Source organism: Arvicola amphibius, chromosome 9 (genome assembly GCF_903992535.2).
Source record: "Arvicola amphibius chromosome 9, mArvAmp1.2, whole genome shotgun sequence".
Taxonomy (NCBI): domain Eukaryota; kingdom Metazoa; phylum Chordata; class Mammalia; order Rodentia; family Cricetidae; genus Arvicola; species Arvicola amphibius.
Genome location: NC_052055.2, coordinates 47,448,917 through 47,466,339, shown reverse-complemented (window position 1 = coordinate 47,466,339; position 17,423 = coordinate 47,448,917). Strand labels below are relative to the sequence as shown.

The 17,423-nt window shown below is 50.3% G+C and overlaps 2 protein-coding genes across 3 annotated transcripts in view; both read left to right on the top strand.

Moving 5' to 3' along the window:
• Positions 1-736: 736 nt before the first annotated feature.
• Positions 737-5,969, top strand: Hdac10 (histone deacetylase 10). Its single transcript, XM_038342610.2, has 20 exons — positions 737-1,038; positions 1,109-1,243; positions 1,403-1,499; positions 1,717-1,814; positions 1,906-2,010; positions 2,148-2,216; positions 2,355-2,481; positions 2,663-2,728; positions 2,955-3,014; positions 3,094-3,183; positions 3,310-3,416; positions 3,490-3,554; positions 3,632-3,884; positions 3,983-4,067; positions 4,381-4,472; positions 4,590-4,646; positions 4,917-4,995; positions 5,155-5,337; positions 5,432-5,591; positions 5,674-5,969. Exons 1-20 carry the CDS (start codon positions 980-982, stop codon positions 5,706-5,708), a joined length of 2,022 nt encoding a protein of 673 aa, XP_038198538.1. The 5' UTR covers positions 737-979; the 3' UTR covers positions 5,709-5,969.
• Positions 5,970-6,458: 489 nt separating this feature from the next.
• The window catches only part of Tubgcp6 (tubulin gamma complex associated protein 6), a 20,477-nt gene continuing 9,512 nt past the window's right edge, over positions 6,459-17,423 (top strand). For both annotated transcript variants that reach the window (XM_038342426.2, XM_042055675.1), the window contains exons 1-9: positions 6,459-7,455; positions 8,897-9,060; positions 12,072-12,282; positions 14,493-14,666; positions 15,673-15,794; positions 16,424-16,499; positions 16,665-16,774; positions 17,087-17,178; positions 17,272-17,411. In XM_038342426.2, the coding sequence (XP_038198354.1) occupies positions 6,715-7,455; positions 8,897-9,060; positions 12,072-12,282; positions 14,493-14,666; positions 15,673-15,794; positions 16,424-16,499; positions 16,665-16,774; positions 17,087-17,178; positions 17,272-17,411 (1,830 nt within the window). In that variant the 5' untranslated portion in view covers positions 6,459-6,714. The remainder of the gene's footprint in view (positions 7,456-8,896; positions 9,061-12,071; positions 12,283-14,492; positions 14,667-15,672; positions 15,795-16,423; positions 16,500-16,664; positions 16,775-17,086; positions 17,179-17,271; positions 17,412-17,423) is intronic.

Sequence of the window (17,423 nt, the reverse complement as noted above, 5' to 3'; positions counted from 1 at the left end):
GATTCTAGGGCCAAACTGTGTTTCTTTGGCACTGTTTTCAGAGTCAGGGTGGATTTCTTTACTTCTGGGTTTGAGGCTAAAGTATTTCTTTCATTGGTTCTGATTTCAGGGTCAGGGTGGGTTCCTTTGGCTGGTCCTTTTACCTACATCCCAAGGTCCAAGGTCTCCTCCCTTCGTCCCCTTCCTTGCTCAGAACACTCTGCCCTTCCTGGCCCTACACTGTGCTGCAGCATTCCTTCCCGACCTGGCCTCCGACATAATCCTTCCATTCTGGTGGCCTCTTTCTCACCTTTGGTCTTTTGTCAGTCCCATTTTGAAACTCTGTGCCATGACATAGCTCCTGTGTGGGCATGCGTACACACCTTGCTCACCTCCCTTTTTTCCACCCTTTCACCTGAGGGAGCAGGTAAATTGGATGTGACGGACAGTTGGCATGTCTGACCCTGTGGCCTAAGCAGGGAGAATTTAGGCTGGAGAATGTTGGGGAAAGAAGGGAACATAGCAGCAGCTGTACTGGTTGCCTGAGGAAAAGCAGCCCCGTCTTTCCAACCATTTCAAGAGGGACATTGGGCGCAGGCTCTGTGCCACACGTTGTTGGCGGTGGTACCGCAGCTGAAGCACTAGGCCCAGATCACGTCCAGAGATGCTGGCGGAACCCAACGGGAGTTCAACTGGTCTACTCCACCCTAATCGCGCCTGAGGGCGGGACCAAATTTGCGAAGGAGGAAGCCGGAAGTTATGTGTCGGGAGCCAGTTGTGGACCGGCTTATCTCAGTTTCTAGCGGTTCGCTTCTGACTACCAACAGGGTCTGACCCTTGGGTGGTGCGTTCTTACTCAGGTCCAGGGTCTGCTACCCGGCTCTGTCCCAAGCGAGGGGCTGTTTACGTGCGCGCCGGTAGGTGGGACCAGACAGTGCAGTCACCTGCCAACAGAGGGCGTGTATACGCTAGAGTGGATCAAAGAGACCACGGTGTGGCCATGGGTACAGCACTTGTGTACCACGAGGATATGACAGCCACCCGGCTGCTCTGGGATGAGTAAGTGTGTCTTGACAGAAGTAGGGGGCCGGGAGGAAACTCTGAACACTGAGATCCTTGTCTGCTCCAGCCCCGAGTGCGAAATTGAGTGTCCAGAGCGCCTGACTGCAGCCCTGGATGGCCTGCGGCAGCGTGGCCTGCAACAAAGGTGCCTGTGTTTGACAGCTTGTGAGGCATCAGAGGAAGAGTTGGGCCTGGTGCACAGGTCAGACAATGACTGGGCTGGGGATCCTACCAGTGTCCCCTCAGTTTCACCGTGGTGTGGGCTCAAAGGCATAAGGGGAGTGCTGGGTGGGTGTTGCCACCAGGAATCCCAGCTTCCTTTTCTTTGTGTCCCACTGGTGGCCCGCCTGTTGACCTGAAGCCCAGAATATGTAGCCCTGGTGAAGAGGACACAGACCCTGGACAAGGAGGAGCTCCAGGCACTGTCTAAGCAGTTTGATGCTGTCTACTTCCACCCGGTGCGAGCCAGCATACACACCCAGATTTATGTCCACATACCTATGTGTATCCATATCCATGTTTGCCCATCTACCATGTCTTCTTGTTCATGCTTGTGACCGTACCCTGCCGTGTTTGGCTTGCCATTGTCCCAGCCCTGTCTTGTTCAGTAGTGGGAGACCTGCAATTTGGGACAAGTAGGTCAGGCAGCAGGCTAAATTGCACTCTGGCCCACAGAACACTTTTCACTGTGCCAGGCTAGCTGTGGGGGCTGCGCTGCAGCTGGTGGATGCTGTGCTAACAGGAGCTGTGCACAATGGGCTTGCCCTGGTGAGGTGAGAACTGCCCCCCCCAATTGACCTTGTGTGATGCTGTGAGGGGACAGCATGACCCTGACATTCCCTGTACCCCAATTTTGCATCTCAGGCCTCCAGGGCACCACAGTCAGAAGGAGGCTGCCAATGGATTCTGTGTGTTCAACAATGTGGCTATAGCAGCCAAACATGCCAAGCAGAAATATGGGCTGCAGAGGTATGTACGTGTTGGGGACACAAGCTAAATGGCTGAGGTGGAGCTGGTGGCCAAGATTCCTACCTTGCTCCCTCCACACCTGGATGGGCTTCTGGTGTGACAGCGGCAACGTGATCTCCAGTATTGTCTGAATTTAGGATTCTTATTGTCGATTGGGATATCCACCATGGCCAGGGCATCCAGTACATCTTCGATGATGACCCCAGGTGAGCTGGGGTGTGAACACGGCCCTTCTCTACAATGCACCACTTAGGGATAAAATTCAAGTTTTAGGAGTCAGGGTTATTTGAGAAGCTGTGGAGCTCCTGAAGGACCTCACTTCTGACCTGGCCAATTGTTTATAGTGTCCTTTATTTCTCCTGGCACCGCTATGAGCATGGGCGCTTCTGGCCATTCCTTCAAGAGTCCGATGCACATGCTGTTGGGCAAGGACAGGGCCAAGGCTTCACCGTCAACTTGCCCTGGAATCAGGTACCAAGTTTCCCTCCCTGCTCCATCCATCCTTCCTCTCCTGCTCCCCAGCTCTGGGTTTGCAAATGTCATCCAGGGCATCCCACAACATTCTCCCCAGATTTCTGTTGCCAGGGGTGAAGACCCTGGAGCCCTTGTTCATAGGGCTGGTCCTCTGATGTCCACTTCGATCTTGCTGCAGGTTGGGATGGGAAATGCTGACTATTTGGCTGCCTTCCTGCACGTGCTGCTCCCGTTGGCCTTTGAGGTGATTGTGTGATGGGTGTCCCCCAGGGCAGGAAACCCTAGGCTAACCTGGAGTTCCACTATGAAGGCAGGAGGAGCTTTGTAAGCCATTCCACCAGAGTATGAATGAGCCTTGGGGAGTGGGGAAGGTGCCTCGGAAAGTCTGATGTTATGTGAACGGGCAGCACTGGGGCCTCCCCTTCACCTGGCTATGGCTCTCTTTTGCTCCTTTCCACCGGACTCTGTAGTTTGACCCTGAGCTGGTGCTGGTCTCAGCAGGATTTGACTCTGCCATCGGGGACCCTGAGGTGAGAGCACGGCCTGGCTGGGGAGTGACCTAGGGTCCTGGGTCCAGGCGCCTGTCATACGTGATTCACTGTGCTGCAGGGGCAGATGCGAGCCACACCCGAGTGCTTTGCCCACCTCACACAGCTGCTGCAGGTGCTGGCTGGTGGCCGGATTTGTGCTGTGCTAGAGGTAAGTGTGGGTCAGTGGGGAGGCTCGACGGCCAGGGGAGGATCAGTCAGGGTGAGGGGCTCTGCCTGGTATAGCCGCTCACACTAGTGACCCCCCTGCTCTGTCCTGTTTCAACACTCTCCCTAGGGTGGATACTACCTGGAATCCCTAGCACAGTCAGTGTGCATGATGGTGCAGACACTGCTTGGTGACCCTACACCTCCCCTTCTTGGACTCATGGTGCCATGTCAGAGGTTTGAAGACTGGAGTAGGTGGGGGGGGAGCTGAAGCACGAGTCAGCTTTACAATTCTGTTTCTCCTCCATAGCGCCCTGGAGTCCATCCAGAGTGTTCAGACAGCCCAGGCCCCTCACTGGACAAGCCTCCGGCAAAGTCAGTATGACCTGGACCTGGGCTGGCAGCTCCTCCGCCTTAGGCTTAGGCAGTGACTGTGACTTTGAACCGTTTAGATGTGGCACCAGTTCTGGGTCCCAGCACCCGCTTTCCTGAAGGGAGGTCTCTGCCTCTGCTTGCTGAGAGCCCCACGTGTGAAGCAGCAGAAGATGCACTGAGCCCCCTCCAGGATGAACTCTATCTCCGTCCTACACCCCCGATCTGCACAGCGGTCGCCTTGGCTGTGCCAGGTGCTGCTCTGGCCTTACCTCCTGGAGTGCTTCTTCAGGAAGAGTCAGCCTTGAGGGAGGAAACCGAAGCCTGGGCCAGGTGAGGCGAGCAGTCTGAGGATGGGACTGTCTATGTTTGCACGGGTGCGACTGATACAGACTTGGTTTCCATGTGTCCCTCTGGCTTGCCCATTGTAGGCTACACAAGTCTCTGTTCCAGGATGAGAGTCTTGTCGCACTGGGGAAGATTCTGTGTCTCTTAGGTGGGATCCTGGATGGGCAGGTAGGTTGCCAGGGGAGCTGCTGGAGATAGCGTGGTGGCACGTACAGTGGGCTGACATGTTACCTTGTGCAGAGCCCAGGCAATGCTCTTTGGCAAAGAGGAAGTAGACAATTTGAAGTGTAGTTTTAAGCATCTTGCTTCTAGAAGTGGGGTGATTTGATATTGAAGTGTAGGGAAAGTCAGTCAGTAGCAGCCATTTGGACAGGACCAAAACAAAGCACAAAAGGGGTTTGGGAGTTGGCCTTGCCTCCTGAAAGTGCTTCATAGGGAGTGCGTGTGTCAGCCTCTAGAGTCCTTATTATTTATTCCATAGGTAAGAAACGGCATAGCTGCCACAGCCGCCCTTGCCACAGCAGCAACTTTAGAAGTGATCATTCAGCGATGCCTGTCCCATGGAGCTCAGAGGTAAAGTTTGCTTGGTTGACTTGGGACTCTAAGGACCTGGGAATGACCACTAATGGCGAGGGGAAGGCGCTGGATACTGACAGTGTGAGCTCAGCCTAACCTGGGTCAACTTCTTAGGCTGCTTTGTGTGGCCCTGGGACAGCTGGATCGACCCCTGGACCTTGCAGATGATGGGTATGGTTCTCAGCTTACATATCTCTCTGGTTGGGCATGTGTGTGAACAGGCAGCTGGCATTTAACTGAGAACATTGGAATGCGGGGGGGGGGGGCTTCCATTGGTGCAGTTTGAGAGTGGGTGCCTGGAAAGCAGAGCCATACCAGGTTGGCAGTCACGCATGTCCTCCTCCCTGTTGGAGCCCCAAGCTCTCATCTCTCCCAGTTATTAAGTTCACAAAAGGGTCTCATGCACATGTATACATATTCATGCTGCTCACTCCTGGAAAGGAGAGTTCTATGGCTGAATATCCGGGGCAAGGAGGCAGCCGTGGAGTCCATGTTCCACATCTCCACACCACTGCCACAGGTGAGGGGTCGTGTTGCGGGTTGGAGAGGTTCTCCCTGTCTCCTGGTCTTTCTGGGGGTGCCTGCTCACAATCCAGGATCCCTGAGATTTGGAGGGTGGTTACAGGAACCAGTAGCAGTGTCTAGATCAGAGCCTGAGGCTCTGCCTCTGTCCCCACAGACGACTGGGGGGTTTCTGAGCTGCATCTTGGGTCTGGTACTACCCCTGGCTTATGGCTTCCAGCCTGACGTGGTGTTGCTGGCACTGGGGCCTGCCCATGGCCTGCAGAACGCCCAAGCTGCTCTCTTGGCTTCAGTGCTTCGGGGCCCAGCAGGGGGCCGAATTCTAGCAGTAGTGGAAGAGGTAAACCGGGCAAGGTGGATTAAGCTGTATGGGTGGAAGGTGAAGAGAAACCATTGTCTCACTGATCCTCCCACCCCCACTATCCCTGGACCAGGAATCCATACTGCAGCTTGCAAGGACCCTGGCACAGGTACTGCATGGAGAAGCACCTCCCAGTCTGGGCCCTTTCTTGAAGGCCTCTCCAGAGGAGATCCGGGCCCTTAGGTTACTAAAAGCTCAGCTGGAACCTCGGTGGAAGTTGCTGCAGGTGGCTGGTGAGGCACATGGGGAGGCGCCGCCCTATTTTAGAGCTACGCGGAGCCAGCCTCACCGCGCGAGCCGATTATGCTTTTTCAGCTCCTCCACCAGGTCCGTGCTCTCCAATCGCTTGAAATCGGTCAAGGCGGACGATTCCTATCCGGAGAAGAGCACGTTTAGGTCCTAGCGAACCGTGGCCGAAGACCTACGTCCCATCTGCGGCCCGGGCATCCTACCTCTATTACAATAAATATCGGCTCTAAAGAGTGCACACCCGGGCTGGAGAGATGGCTCAGAGGTTGAGAGCATTGCCTGCCCTTCCAAAGGTCCTGAGTTCAATTCCCAGCAACCTCATGGTGGCTCACAACCATCTGTAATGGGGTCTGGTGCCCTCTTCTGGCCTGCAGGCAGACAGACAGAATATTGTATACATAATAAATAAATATTAAAAAGAAGGTTTTTTTAAAAAAAAAAAGAGTGCACACCCCTGCTTCTTTTACTGAGTCCGTTTCACCAAGTATCTGACGTTAGCTTCTGGTATCGAAAGCCGCGGCTGGGGGCTGGAGAGATGGCTCAGAGGTTAAGAGCATTGCCTGCTCTTCCAAAGGTCCTGAGTTCAATTCCCAGCAACCACATGGTGGCTCACAACCATCTGTAATGGGGTCTGGTGCCCTCTTCTGGCCTTCAGGCATACACACAGACAGAATATTGTGTACAGAATAAATAAATTAAAAAAAAAAAAAAAAAGAAAGCCGCGGCTGCAGCCCCGCCCCTCCCAAAACCGTGTTGGTGACGTAGTTCCGGCGCGTCTCTTGGTGGTGTCTGTGGTCGCGTGGATTTGGCGCCATAGCGGCGGGAGTCCCAGTTCAGCCGACTTCGGCCATGGGACGCGCGCATTCGCTCGGCAAACTCGTCTGGGTCCGTGAGTCCCGACGACGAGCGCCGGGTGGCGGCTGAAGGCTGGGAGGACGCGGCGTGTGGCCTTTCTCTTTGCAGAACCCGAGGCGCGGATGCCTGGTTCGCAGGTGTGAAGCGACGAGCGGTCGGCCCCGGCCCACCGGCGGTCGCTCTGGTTTTTGGGAGCGTGAAGTGTCACCCGGGTGCAAAGTTTAGCACTCGGGGGTCCGGGGCTGAAGAGCTATGGCCAGTATCACCCAGTTGTTCGATGACCTCTGCGAGGCTCTCTTACCGGCCGCCCAGGCTCACCCGGGTCAGCGCCCCGTGGACAGGAAGAGGGCAAAGCTGAGCCTGAAGAGGGTAGCCTACAATGCTCTTTTCGCCAATCTATTTCAAGAGGATAATCATCAGCGGCCGCCTGACTCGGCGAAGCGCCCCGTGAAAAACAAGGTCCTCATGCTGTCCTTCGATTTGAGGGTGGGTGGCTTGGGGCCAGAGGCCGACCGTTTGGAGGAGCTTGTGGAGAAGTTGGAAGCAACCCCTGGCTGTCCTCTGGTGGAGGTGGAGTCAGTGCTGGACCTCTTGGTCCAGTTGGCAGGGAGCGGCCCCCCTCAAGTGCTGCGGAGGAAACGGGATTTCTTCTTTAACAACAAGCACGCAGGCAGAAACGTACCCTACGGCGGCTACGATTGCTATGACCTGAGTGTGTTTGAAATGGACGTCCGGTCACTTATCTCTGGAGAGGAGTATTTGTGTCATAACATGTTCCAGGGAGCCCTTCAGGTGATGGAGGCTACCCCAGGCACTGGCCTGCCCACCGTTGGGCGCTTCTCTGTTGGTGACTCTTGTGGTGACAGGTTTGAGAGAGACACCCGGGTCTCACTCTTTGGTGCCCTCGTGCACAGCCGCACATATGACATGGATGTGAAACTGGATCTGCCCCCTGTGCCGGACAGCGCGGACTTTTCTGGACTGGCCATTAAGGTAGTATTTCTTTCCCCTCAGTATCCCTAGAGGTTTGGGCAGTGCCATGGTAACGCTGGAAAGCTTGTGTCCAGAGCATCAGGTGACTGGATTGTTATGAGGGAGAGGTGTTGGAGAGGACTTGCTGGCTTGGTCTTGCACAGGGATACTTGCATCAAAAAAATAACACACGACTGTTCACCTCTTACCGCAGGTTAAGCCACTTTTCTTCTCTACTACTGGTAATTTAAATTAAATTAATTAAAATGAAATAAATCCTGTTCTTCAGTTGCAGAAACCACATTTCAAAATTGCCTGGTGTGCATGCTTTTTGGTATACTTTCCCACTTGTAACATGGATTATTCCTGCCAGTCATTGAGTAAATTGTCATTGTCTCTTGTATTTTATTACTTTGTAAATTCTGTTAAGAAGACACTCTATTACTACTCAGTTTTTTTTATTATGAAATATGTAGGCTGTTTTCAAGTTTAAATGATGCTACAGCAAAAGCTCAGTGTATGTACATTTTTCCAGGTTTAGTATAGTTTTGTTTTTCTCCTGAATGCTGAGGGGGTGGGGTGGATAAAGACAGGGTTTCAGGGTAGCTGGCCTCAAACTCATGGAGATCGTTTTGCCTCATTCTACAGAGTACTGGGACTTCCACATGGCTTTTTGCTCTTTTCCTTAAAATGAGGCTATGTATTATGTGAAATTAAAAATTAACACCGCGTGGAGGAGGCGGAAATTTTTAAAAAAATAAAAAAAATTAACACCTTCTGTTTTAGGTAACTCTTTTCATGCAGCCAGTCTGGTTACAGACTGATAATCCTGCTTAAACCCTGGGAGTGCAGGAATTACAGGCATGCACCACCACACCTGACAGAAATTGATAGTGGATTATTTTTTTTTAAATATTTATTTGTTTAGCTGGGCCGTGGTGGCGCACGCCTTTAATCCCAGCACTCGGGAGGCAGAGGAAGGCGGATCTCTGTGAGTTCGAGACCAGTTCCAGGACAGGCTCTAGAAACTACAGGGAAACTCTGTCTTGAAAAACCAAAAAAAAAAAAAAAATATTTGTTTGTTTATTATGTATTCAGTGCTCTGTCTGCAATTATGCCTGTGTGCCAGAAGAGGTCACCAGATCTCATTATAGGTGGTTATGAGCCACCATGTCGTTGCTGGGAATTGAACTCAGGACCTCTGGAAGAGCAGCCAATGCTCTTAACCTCTGAGCCAACTCTCCAGTCAATAATGGATTATTTTAATTCTTTTGTGATGCCATTGTGGAGGGGTGCATTGTGTAGTACATAGAAACTTGAGAAAAAAAATAAAATATTTTGCTAGGTCTGTCTCTCTAGGGAATAAATGGATGAGGATAAAGTTCTGGAATGTTATGCCACATTTAGATGAATGTATACACAAAGAGATAGATAATGAACTACTCTTCCTTTTGGTCTCCAGGTCCCACAGATTGTGGATCAGTGGGAAGATGAAGGATTCCAGTCAGCTTCCAATTTAACTCCTGACTCCCAGTCTGAACCAAGCATGACCCCAGATTTGGACCTGTGGGAAGCTGTGCTCACATATGAAGCCAGCAAGCGGAGGTGCTGGGAGCGCATTGGATGGTATGTGACCCTTTCTTTGCCTTTAAATGCACTGTGCCTGTGTGCCTTTGTCCATGTCAACAGCTTACTTTGCAACCCCAGGCAGTTGTCTGTAGAAACATCAGTACTGAGATTAAGAGGCTGACATTTCAGGTAAGCTAGTGTACAATAGTGTCTGAATCCTACGAGGTGGGAGAAGAGGAGGGGAAAGAGCTCCCCACCCCTCCTACTCAGTGGAGTTAACTCTGCAGACCATACTTACACAGTCTGTCTTTCCAGCAGGACTGCTAGATAGATGTCCTAGGGCAGCTAGCAGGCTGTATGGTCAGTGCCTGGGAGATGCTCCAAGAAACTTATTACATGAGAAGAAGCCATGGGTGTGGTGCCTTCTGCTGGTAGAAGCATCAGCCATAACAGCCTTTCCCTGGGTGGCTAGCATTGGCTGATCTGTAGCCACATACTCTGTATATATCTGGGGCCATGGGTCTTTTCCTTAGTTCCTTTCCTGGTCTGAGTTGGTACCCTTTGGAAACACTCAGAATGAGAATTGAGGACATGTACTTCACAGACATTTGTTCATGGAGCCCTGTTCATGCCCCTTTTGCTACTCTGTCTGGGAAAACAGCAGGGAAGCCCTGAAGTAAAGAGTCAGGGCTGGAGGATCTGTGTGTCATCTGATGTGGCCTCCGGTTCCCTTGGGGTCTCTGAGAGGAACACATGATGGGGGAATGATAAAGCTTTTCTGTGTGTAGGGCACTGCTCCTATGTGAGGAACTTTCCTAGGTGTGATCATAATTGAGCTTTTGGATCCCTCAAGCTCCCTGCTATGGTGTTGATAGTGTCTTGCTTTTAGTGGCTTCTCTGTCCTGTAACTTCACACTAGGGTTTTGGTCCTGTCTTGTTTGTATGTACAAAGCAATTCTACCAACCCCGTACACGTTGAGAAATTGACCTTATAGCCCACTGCTTTCTTTGTAAATATTCATTAGTGTTATTTCATCTATTAGCTGGGTTGTTGCTTGAGAGACATGGTCACTTAGCTCATTTGCTACCCATTGTGAACACACTTCATCCTTTTGGTGTTCTCGGAAGCACAGGATTGGCCAGAGAGCTCCAGTACAAAGTAGTGCTCAGGCAGTGTTTCCTGCATGGAGGACTATATTCCCAAAGTCATGATGTTTGAGACAGGGTCTTTCTATATTGCTCAGGCTAGCCTTAGATTCCTGAGCTCAAGGATTCTTATTACCTCAGCCTCTCAAGTAACTGGTACTATACATTTGCATCTCTGTCCCTGTCATCTAAGGAACTTTAACGTAGGGTTGTAAGATGAAGAGCACTACCTGTGTCTAGGCGAGAGAATGGAAATACCGATTTGATCATTTACAGATTCCGAGGTTATGTGGCATGCCCAGAGGTTATTCATATAGAAATCAAGAAATGAGGCTGGAGAAATGGCTCAGTGGCTAAGAGTACGGGCTGTTCTTCCAATGGACCCAGATTTGATTCCCAGCACTCACATGACAACTAACAACTGTCTGTAGCAACTGTCAGAAGGGGATCTGATGGCCTCTGCTGGCCTATGAGGGTATGAGGCATGCATGTGGTACACAGATACATTCAGCCAAGCACTCATGCATATAAAATAAAAAGAAATGTTAAAAGAAATCAAGAAACTTGTGGAGGTGGGAAATAATGAAACAAAGCTTTTGTTGGGTCCAAAACTTTAAAAAGGTTTTCCATGGGCAGTTTGTTCGTGTGGGACAAAGTTTCACTATATAGCTCAGGGTGGCCTTGAACACACACTTTCTCTCTCTCTCTCTCTCTCTCTCTCTCTCTCTCTCTCTCTCTCTCTCTCTCTCGCGCGCGCGCGCGCGCGCGCGCACACACACACACACACACACACACACACACACACTGAAAGTAAAATACATCATTTGAAAAACAAACAAACCCCATGCAGAATGTGCACTGTGGAAGACATGTAGTGTACTAGAAGGGTATGCAGTATGCTGAAGGTCTACAGTGTTGTAGAATGCTGAGGGCATGCAGTATATGCAAGTTGCAGAGCCCAGCTAGTTAGCTTGTGTTGCTTGTTTGCATGTGCGTTTTCTCTCTCTCTCTCTCTCTCTTTGATAGGACCTTTTATGTAACCTAAGTTAGATATGAACTCAAATCTTTCTCTTGGTGTCTTGAGTAAATTTTTTTTGCAGTCATGTTGGTAAGAATTTATGGATGTAGTTTCTGAAATTCCTAAAAGACACAATCTTATAGCAAGCATTTTGTTTTTAATTAAGTTTTTACACTAGTGCTTTTTAAAATGTAGGGTCTTACATACTCAAGATTGGCCTTTAACTTACAGTGTAGCTGAAATTGGCCCTGAACTCCTGATCATCCTGTCTCAGTCTTCTAAATTCTGGAGTTACAGGCATGAACCACCATGCTTGACATTGCTGCACTTAATTTTTATTAATGTTTTAAAATTTTGGGGGTGGGTAACTTTAATTCCAGGGGCTCTGCACCCTCTTCTGGCCTCTGCAGGCACTGCATGCATGTGGTATACATACATGTAGGACAAAACACCCATACATAAAATTAATAAAATAATAGGGCTGGAGAGTTGGCTCAGCAGTGAAGAGAATTTATTTTTGTAGAGGACCTGGATTTAATTGCTAGCACCCACATGGTGGTTCACAAACATCTGTAATTCTGTCTCCAGGGGCTCTGTCACCCTCCTCTGGCCTCAGTATGTACCAGACATGCATGTGGTACACAGATGTAAGTGCAAAGCAAAACACCCATACACACACAAAATAAAATAATAAAACATACATATGCCATACATACACAGCACACAAGAACATTACAGTCTATGTGAGTCATGACCTGTCCTTGTCCATCCATGACTGGGTGCTGCTTTTGGGACCTCAGGGCATTTGCCTGGGACACTCTATTACAGCCTGGGAAAGCAGGCCTGGCATTAAGGTCCATGCTGCCCCATCTGTTCATCCCCTTCTCTTCTGTCTTCCTCACAGCCCTCCTGGTTACCGAGAGGAGCCCTACCTCACCGAGGCAGGGAGGGATGCCTTTGACAGATTCTGCAGGCTCTGCCATGGGGAGCTGCAGGCCCTCAGTGGGGGTCTACTACAGGCCCCCAAGCCTGTGCTGGTGGAGGAAAGCGAGCTGGTGAAAGACTCACTGAATGTTCTGCTGGGTGTTGTTTCTGCTACATTTTCTCTGTGTCAGGTGAGACGGGCTCATGGCTACCAGGGCCAACCTTGTATCAAATAACTTGTGCTCTCTCGGGCATGCTCAGCATGCTCAGGGGTAGGTTGAGGTACAGTGCTATGAGTGGCAGGGAAGGCCATCTCTATGAGCTGATTAAAGATAGGCACAAGTTAGGCTGTATGTAAATCAGTGTTGGAATTCTTGCCTAGCATGTGAGAGGCCCTGCGTTCAATTCCCAATACTGTAAAACAAAACAGGCATTCTGTTTGAATTTTTAAGAGTATTGACTTACAGTTAGGTGTGGTGGCACATGCCTTTAATCTCAGCACTCGGGAGGCAGAGGTAGGCAGATCTCTGTGAGTTTGCAGTCAGCCTGGTCTACAGAGTGAGTTCCAAGATAGTCAGGGTACCACAGAGAAGCCCTGTCTTGAAAAACAAAAAACCAAAACAAAACCAAAAAAACAAAAGATTTATTTGTGTGTGTGTGTGTGTTTATGTGTATGAGTTTCCTGCCAGGATGTATGTATACGCATGTGTACCCAGTGCCTATGGAGGGTAGGAGAGAGCACGCCTTTAATCCCAGCACTCAGGAGGCAGAGACAGGTGTATTTCTGTGAGTCTGAGGCCAGCCTGGTCTACAGAGTTAGTTCCAGGAGAGGCTCCAAAACTACACAGAGAAATCCTGTCTCAAAAACAAACAAACCAAAACCAAACCAAAACAAAGTCCCCAAAACAACAACAACAAAAAAGGATTGCCCTGGAACTGGGGGAGGGGGGGAAGGGGGTTGTGAGCTGCCATGTGGGTGCTGGGAACCTAATCCAGGTGCTCTGCAAAACTATTAGGTGCTCTGAACTCTTAACAGGAGCCTCACCAGCTCTGTTTATTTTTTTCTTGAACTATCAAAACACATGACAGAATTTACTTGTGTGTCCTATTAGGAGGCTGTGTCTGCAGACTCAGTGTTCAACTTCTTATAGGTAGGTAGATTTCTATTTTCTAGAGTCAGTTTTGTAAATTTATATGTTTCTAAGAAATTTTGCATTTGATCTGGGCTATCTAATTTGTTGACATACAGTCATTTTTATTTAAGTGTGTGTGTGTTCCTAGGGATGGAACCGAGGGCCTGGCAAATGCTAAGCAGGTGCTCTACCACTGAGCTGTAACCCAGCCTAGATTTTTTTTCTTTTTTAATTACATTTATTTCCTGGGGGGGGGCAGGGACAGGTGTCTTGTGTACATGTGGAAGCCAGAGGACAGCATTTAGGAGTTGCATCTTTCCTTGCACCGTATGAGTACTGGTGATCAAACTTGGGTAGGTCAGGCTTGGTAGCAAGCACCTTGCCTGCTATTTTAATTAGGTTTCCTACTGCTGTGATGAAACACCATAACCAAAAGCAACTTGGAGAGGAAAGGGTTTATTTGGCTTCCAGGTAACATAGTCTATCACTGAGGGAAGTCAGGGCAGGAACCTGGAGGTAGGAACTGAAGCAGAAGCCATGGAGGATGCTGCTCACTAGCTTGTTCTCATGGCCTCCTCAGCCTACTTTCTTATACCATCCAGGGCCACCTGCCCAGGGGTGCCACTGCCCTCAGTGACTTGGGCCTCCCCCACACATCAATCATCAATCAAGAAGATGCGCCACAGGCTTGCCCACAGGCCAATCAGATGGGGACATTTTCTCAGTTGAGGTTTCCTCTTCAAAGGTGACTCTAGCTTGTGCCAAGTTGACATAAAAACTAGCCAGCACATCTGCTGAGCCACATCACTGGCCCAGATTCTTTCTTACAACAGTTGTTGCAATCTTTTTTTTTTGTTGTTGTTGTTGTTGTTGAAACCTGGTTTCTCTGTACCTTGGAACTTACTGTGTAGACCATGCTGGCCTGAACTTCACAGAGATCTAACTGATTCTACTTCTCAATGCATGTACCACCACGCCTGGGTTGTGTGTTTCTGTGTCAGTATGTACATGTGAGTACAGGTGCCTGTGGAGACCAGAGGAGAGTGCTGGATTTCCTTAACCAGCATGAGTGCTGGGAACCAAACTCAGGACCTCTGCAAGAGCAGTCCATATAAGTTCTTTAACTCCTGAGCCATCTCTCTAGCTCTCTGGCTTGCGTTCTGTTTTTCAGAACTTTCTGTTTGTGTGTCTTGGATTTGGGGAACTGAGTGGAAAGAAATGTACCACATAGGGTCTGGCCTCTGTGACTCCTTCTCTCTGCTCTGTAGCAAACTCAAGCTTTTGTAGTGGAGCTGGGTGTCCATGTATCAGGTGCATCTCCTGAGAGCATCAGCAGCATCCTTTCAGAGGTGGCGGAGTATGGAACCTACTACACACGCCTGAGCCGTTTCTCTCTACAACCTGTAGTAGGCTCCTTGTGCAGCAGGGGCCTTGTGTTCCAGGTATGCCTTTGTGAGAACCATGCTACCTTCACAAAAGAATCAAGAGTTCAGAATTATGGGTTGAGAACTCCCCAATCCAAACTTAAGAAGCTGGGTGTCTTCAGATTGTTTTATTTCATCTGTTATTCCACTGGACCCCTGTGTCAGCTGTATTTGGGCAAAGGCATAGAGGGAGGCAGGTGTGAGCGTTTAGGGACTGAGGGCAAGACCAAGTGCTATGAGAGGCGTGTGAGCCAGATATAAGCCACCTGGTCCACATAGGCCCCAGTGTTTTGTATGGTGTGTGGCAAGGTGGAACTCCTGTTCTAATGGACTGATTCTTGAGGCACCCAGGATTTTCTGTTTATTGGAAGACTTGCAACCAACTTGTGTGCTGGTAGACTCTTAGAGAATCCTGGTAGCCAGTGCAGGTGAGGACAGGTATGCAGGTTAGCAGAATGTTTTGCAGAAAACATGGGCAGGTGTCAGGGAGTGGTGGGGGCAGGGTGCAGCCTAGGAGGAGCTGGGCCACACGGGTAAAGTCAGCAGGCAAAGGAACTACCCCCCACATTAGTTTTCAGGGGCGTGTTAGGAGCTGCATGGGAAAGACCTTCCAGGCAGAACAGTGACTGGAATCCCTAAGTAAGGACCAGAGGCTGCAGGTGCTGTAGAATTAGTCTGAAAGGGGAATCCATGGGAGGTGGGGCTGTGGTTCCTGTTTTCCTGGCATGTAGGCAAGACAGGCCAAGGTAGGTGGACAGGGTTTGTTCCAGGGTGACCCTTTCTTAGTGCGATGCGAAGGGGAAAACCACATCTGTGGCAGACCCTATTCCTAACCTGTGTTTTCTAGTAACGTTCTTCCTCCTGGCCGGGCTTAAGCCATAAATGCCCACTGCTTGGAAAATGGGGCCACCAGGCTATGGCCTGGAAGCACTGCCTTGTTTCCAGCTTGGGGGTGTCCTTTCAAGTCCTGAGTGCATGACTGCCTCCGTGTCCCAGCTGCCCTCCTTCTACTCCTTGCCCACAGGCCTTCACCAGTGGCATTAGGAGGTACTTGCAGTATTACCGGGCCTGTGTTCTCTCCACTCCGCCTACCCTGAGTCTCCTCACCATTGGCTTTCTCTTCAAGAAACTGGGCCGGCAGCTCAGGTAAACCTCAACACAGTGGCATGGCATGGCCCTCAGGAGCAGATGTGGGGCTTTCAGGGTAATGGAGAGCCAGCTCTGCTCCCTGGCAGGGGGGGCAGGGGATTAGTCCTTGGTTGCCTGAACAGTCCGTGCACAGCTGGTCACTATGTGCATTATAATGTGTCTGCTGGCAGATAATATGGCAGGTGGACATGTTCTAGGCAGCAAGAGTTGGGACGGTAGAGCCTGGGATCTGGACGCTATGAATGGGTCCTGTTGTGGGTGGAGGTCATGTGGAACACAGACTGCAGTGAGGTAGAGAGGGTGAGTGTTCATGAGGGGGTCGGTGCTTGTCCTCGTCAGACAAGGTGGGAACCTATCATAAGAGGGAGTTAGGGAGTCAAGGTAAGGATGAGGTGGGGACACCCATTGTGGATGTGTTAGTGCCATTTGGGAGGATAGCACAGGAAACAGTGTTGGGCAGGGGTCCAAAAGGGTGCTTAGATCTGGTTGTTGGGGGTACAAGTAGTTTTTAAAGCCTGTGTAGACCAGTTGCTTAGGGGGAAATGAATATTTAGCTTACTTGGTCTGATCTGGTCCTTGGGACCCTGTGCTCCTGTTATCTGGTTTGATCCAGTTTCTGTGTCTAGGTACTTGGCTGAGCTTTGTGGTGTTGGCACTGTATCCCTGGTGACCAGTGGAGAGCCTAGGGCTGTGTTCCCCACCGTGAGTCATCCTTCCTTTTCCTGAGTGTGAGCTTGCATGCTTCCCTTGAGTTGTGCCTTCTTGTCCAGTGTGGCGGTGTGATCTGCTAGCCATATTGCCTAGACAGGCAGTGTGCCGTACACTGCAGTGGTTGTATACCATTCTGCTTCTTCTCACTATCTGCAGGGTGTGAAGCTCCTGTCCTACCTCTACCAGGAGGCACTGGATAATTGTAGTAATGAGCACTATCCTGTGCTGCTGTCTCTCCTGAAGACCAGCTGTGAGCCCTACACACGGTGGGTTCCCTGTACTGGCCATGCCTGGTCTCCCTGCAGTGCATGGGGGAAGGCTACACTCAGACCAAGTATGTATTTGAGTTTCCTATTGTCCAAGATCTACTGAGTGTTGGGGTCCATGTGGAAGCACTCTGGATAAATGGGTGTACTAGGCAGGAGACCATACCCAAAGCTGCAGCATCCACTGACAGTGTCCCATTTCACTCTGTGGACTGGCCACACTCAGCTGATGATTCTGCCTATTTGTCACACCCACCTGCCACCCACGCCTGACTAGCTCCACCCTCCTCACCATGTCCCATTAACCCACAGGTTCATCCATGATTGGGTGTACAGTGGAGTCTTCAGAGATGTTTATAGGGAGTTCATGATCCAGGTTAACCATGAATACCTCAGCTTCAGAGGTAAGTAGCCACTGGCTGCGAGGCTGTGCCCTCTGCCTGGGGTCAGGGCCATTGTCACTGCAGATCATCCTGTTCTGTCCATGTTCTGTCCAGATAAGTTTTACTGGACCCATGGCTACGTGCTCATTTCCAAAGAGGTGGAGGACTGTGTTCCTGTGTTCCTGAAACACATTGCCCATGATGTGTATGTCTGTGGGAAGACCATCAACCTGCTGAAGCTCTGTTGTCCCCGGGTGAGAGGGTCC

Coding starts and splice junctions, on each gene's coding strand:
- Hdac10 (XM_038342610.2), top strand. CDS start 980: ATGGGTACAGCACTTGTGTACCACGAGGATATGACAGCCACCCGGCTG. Junction 2,217..2,354: donor ATCTTCGATGATGACCCCAG/GTGAGCTGGGGT, acceptor AATTGTTTATAG/TGTCCTTTATTTCTCCTGGC. Junction 4,473..4,589: donor CTGTCCCATGGAGCTCAGAG/GTAAAGTTTGCT, acceptor TCAACTTCTTAG/GCTGCTTTGTGTGGCCCTGG.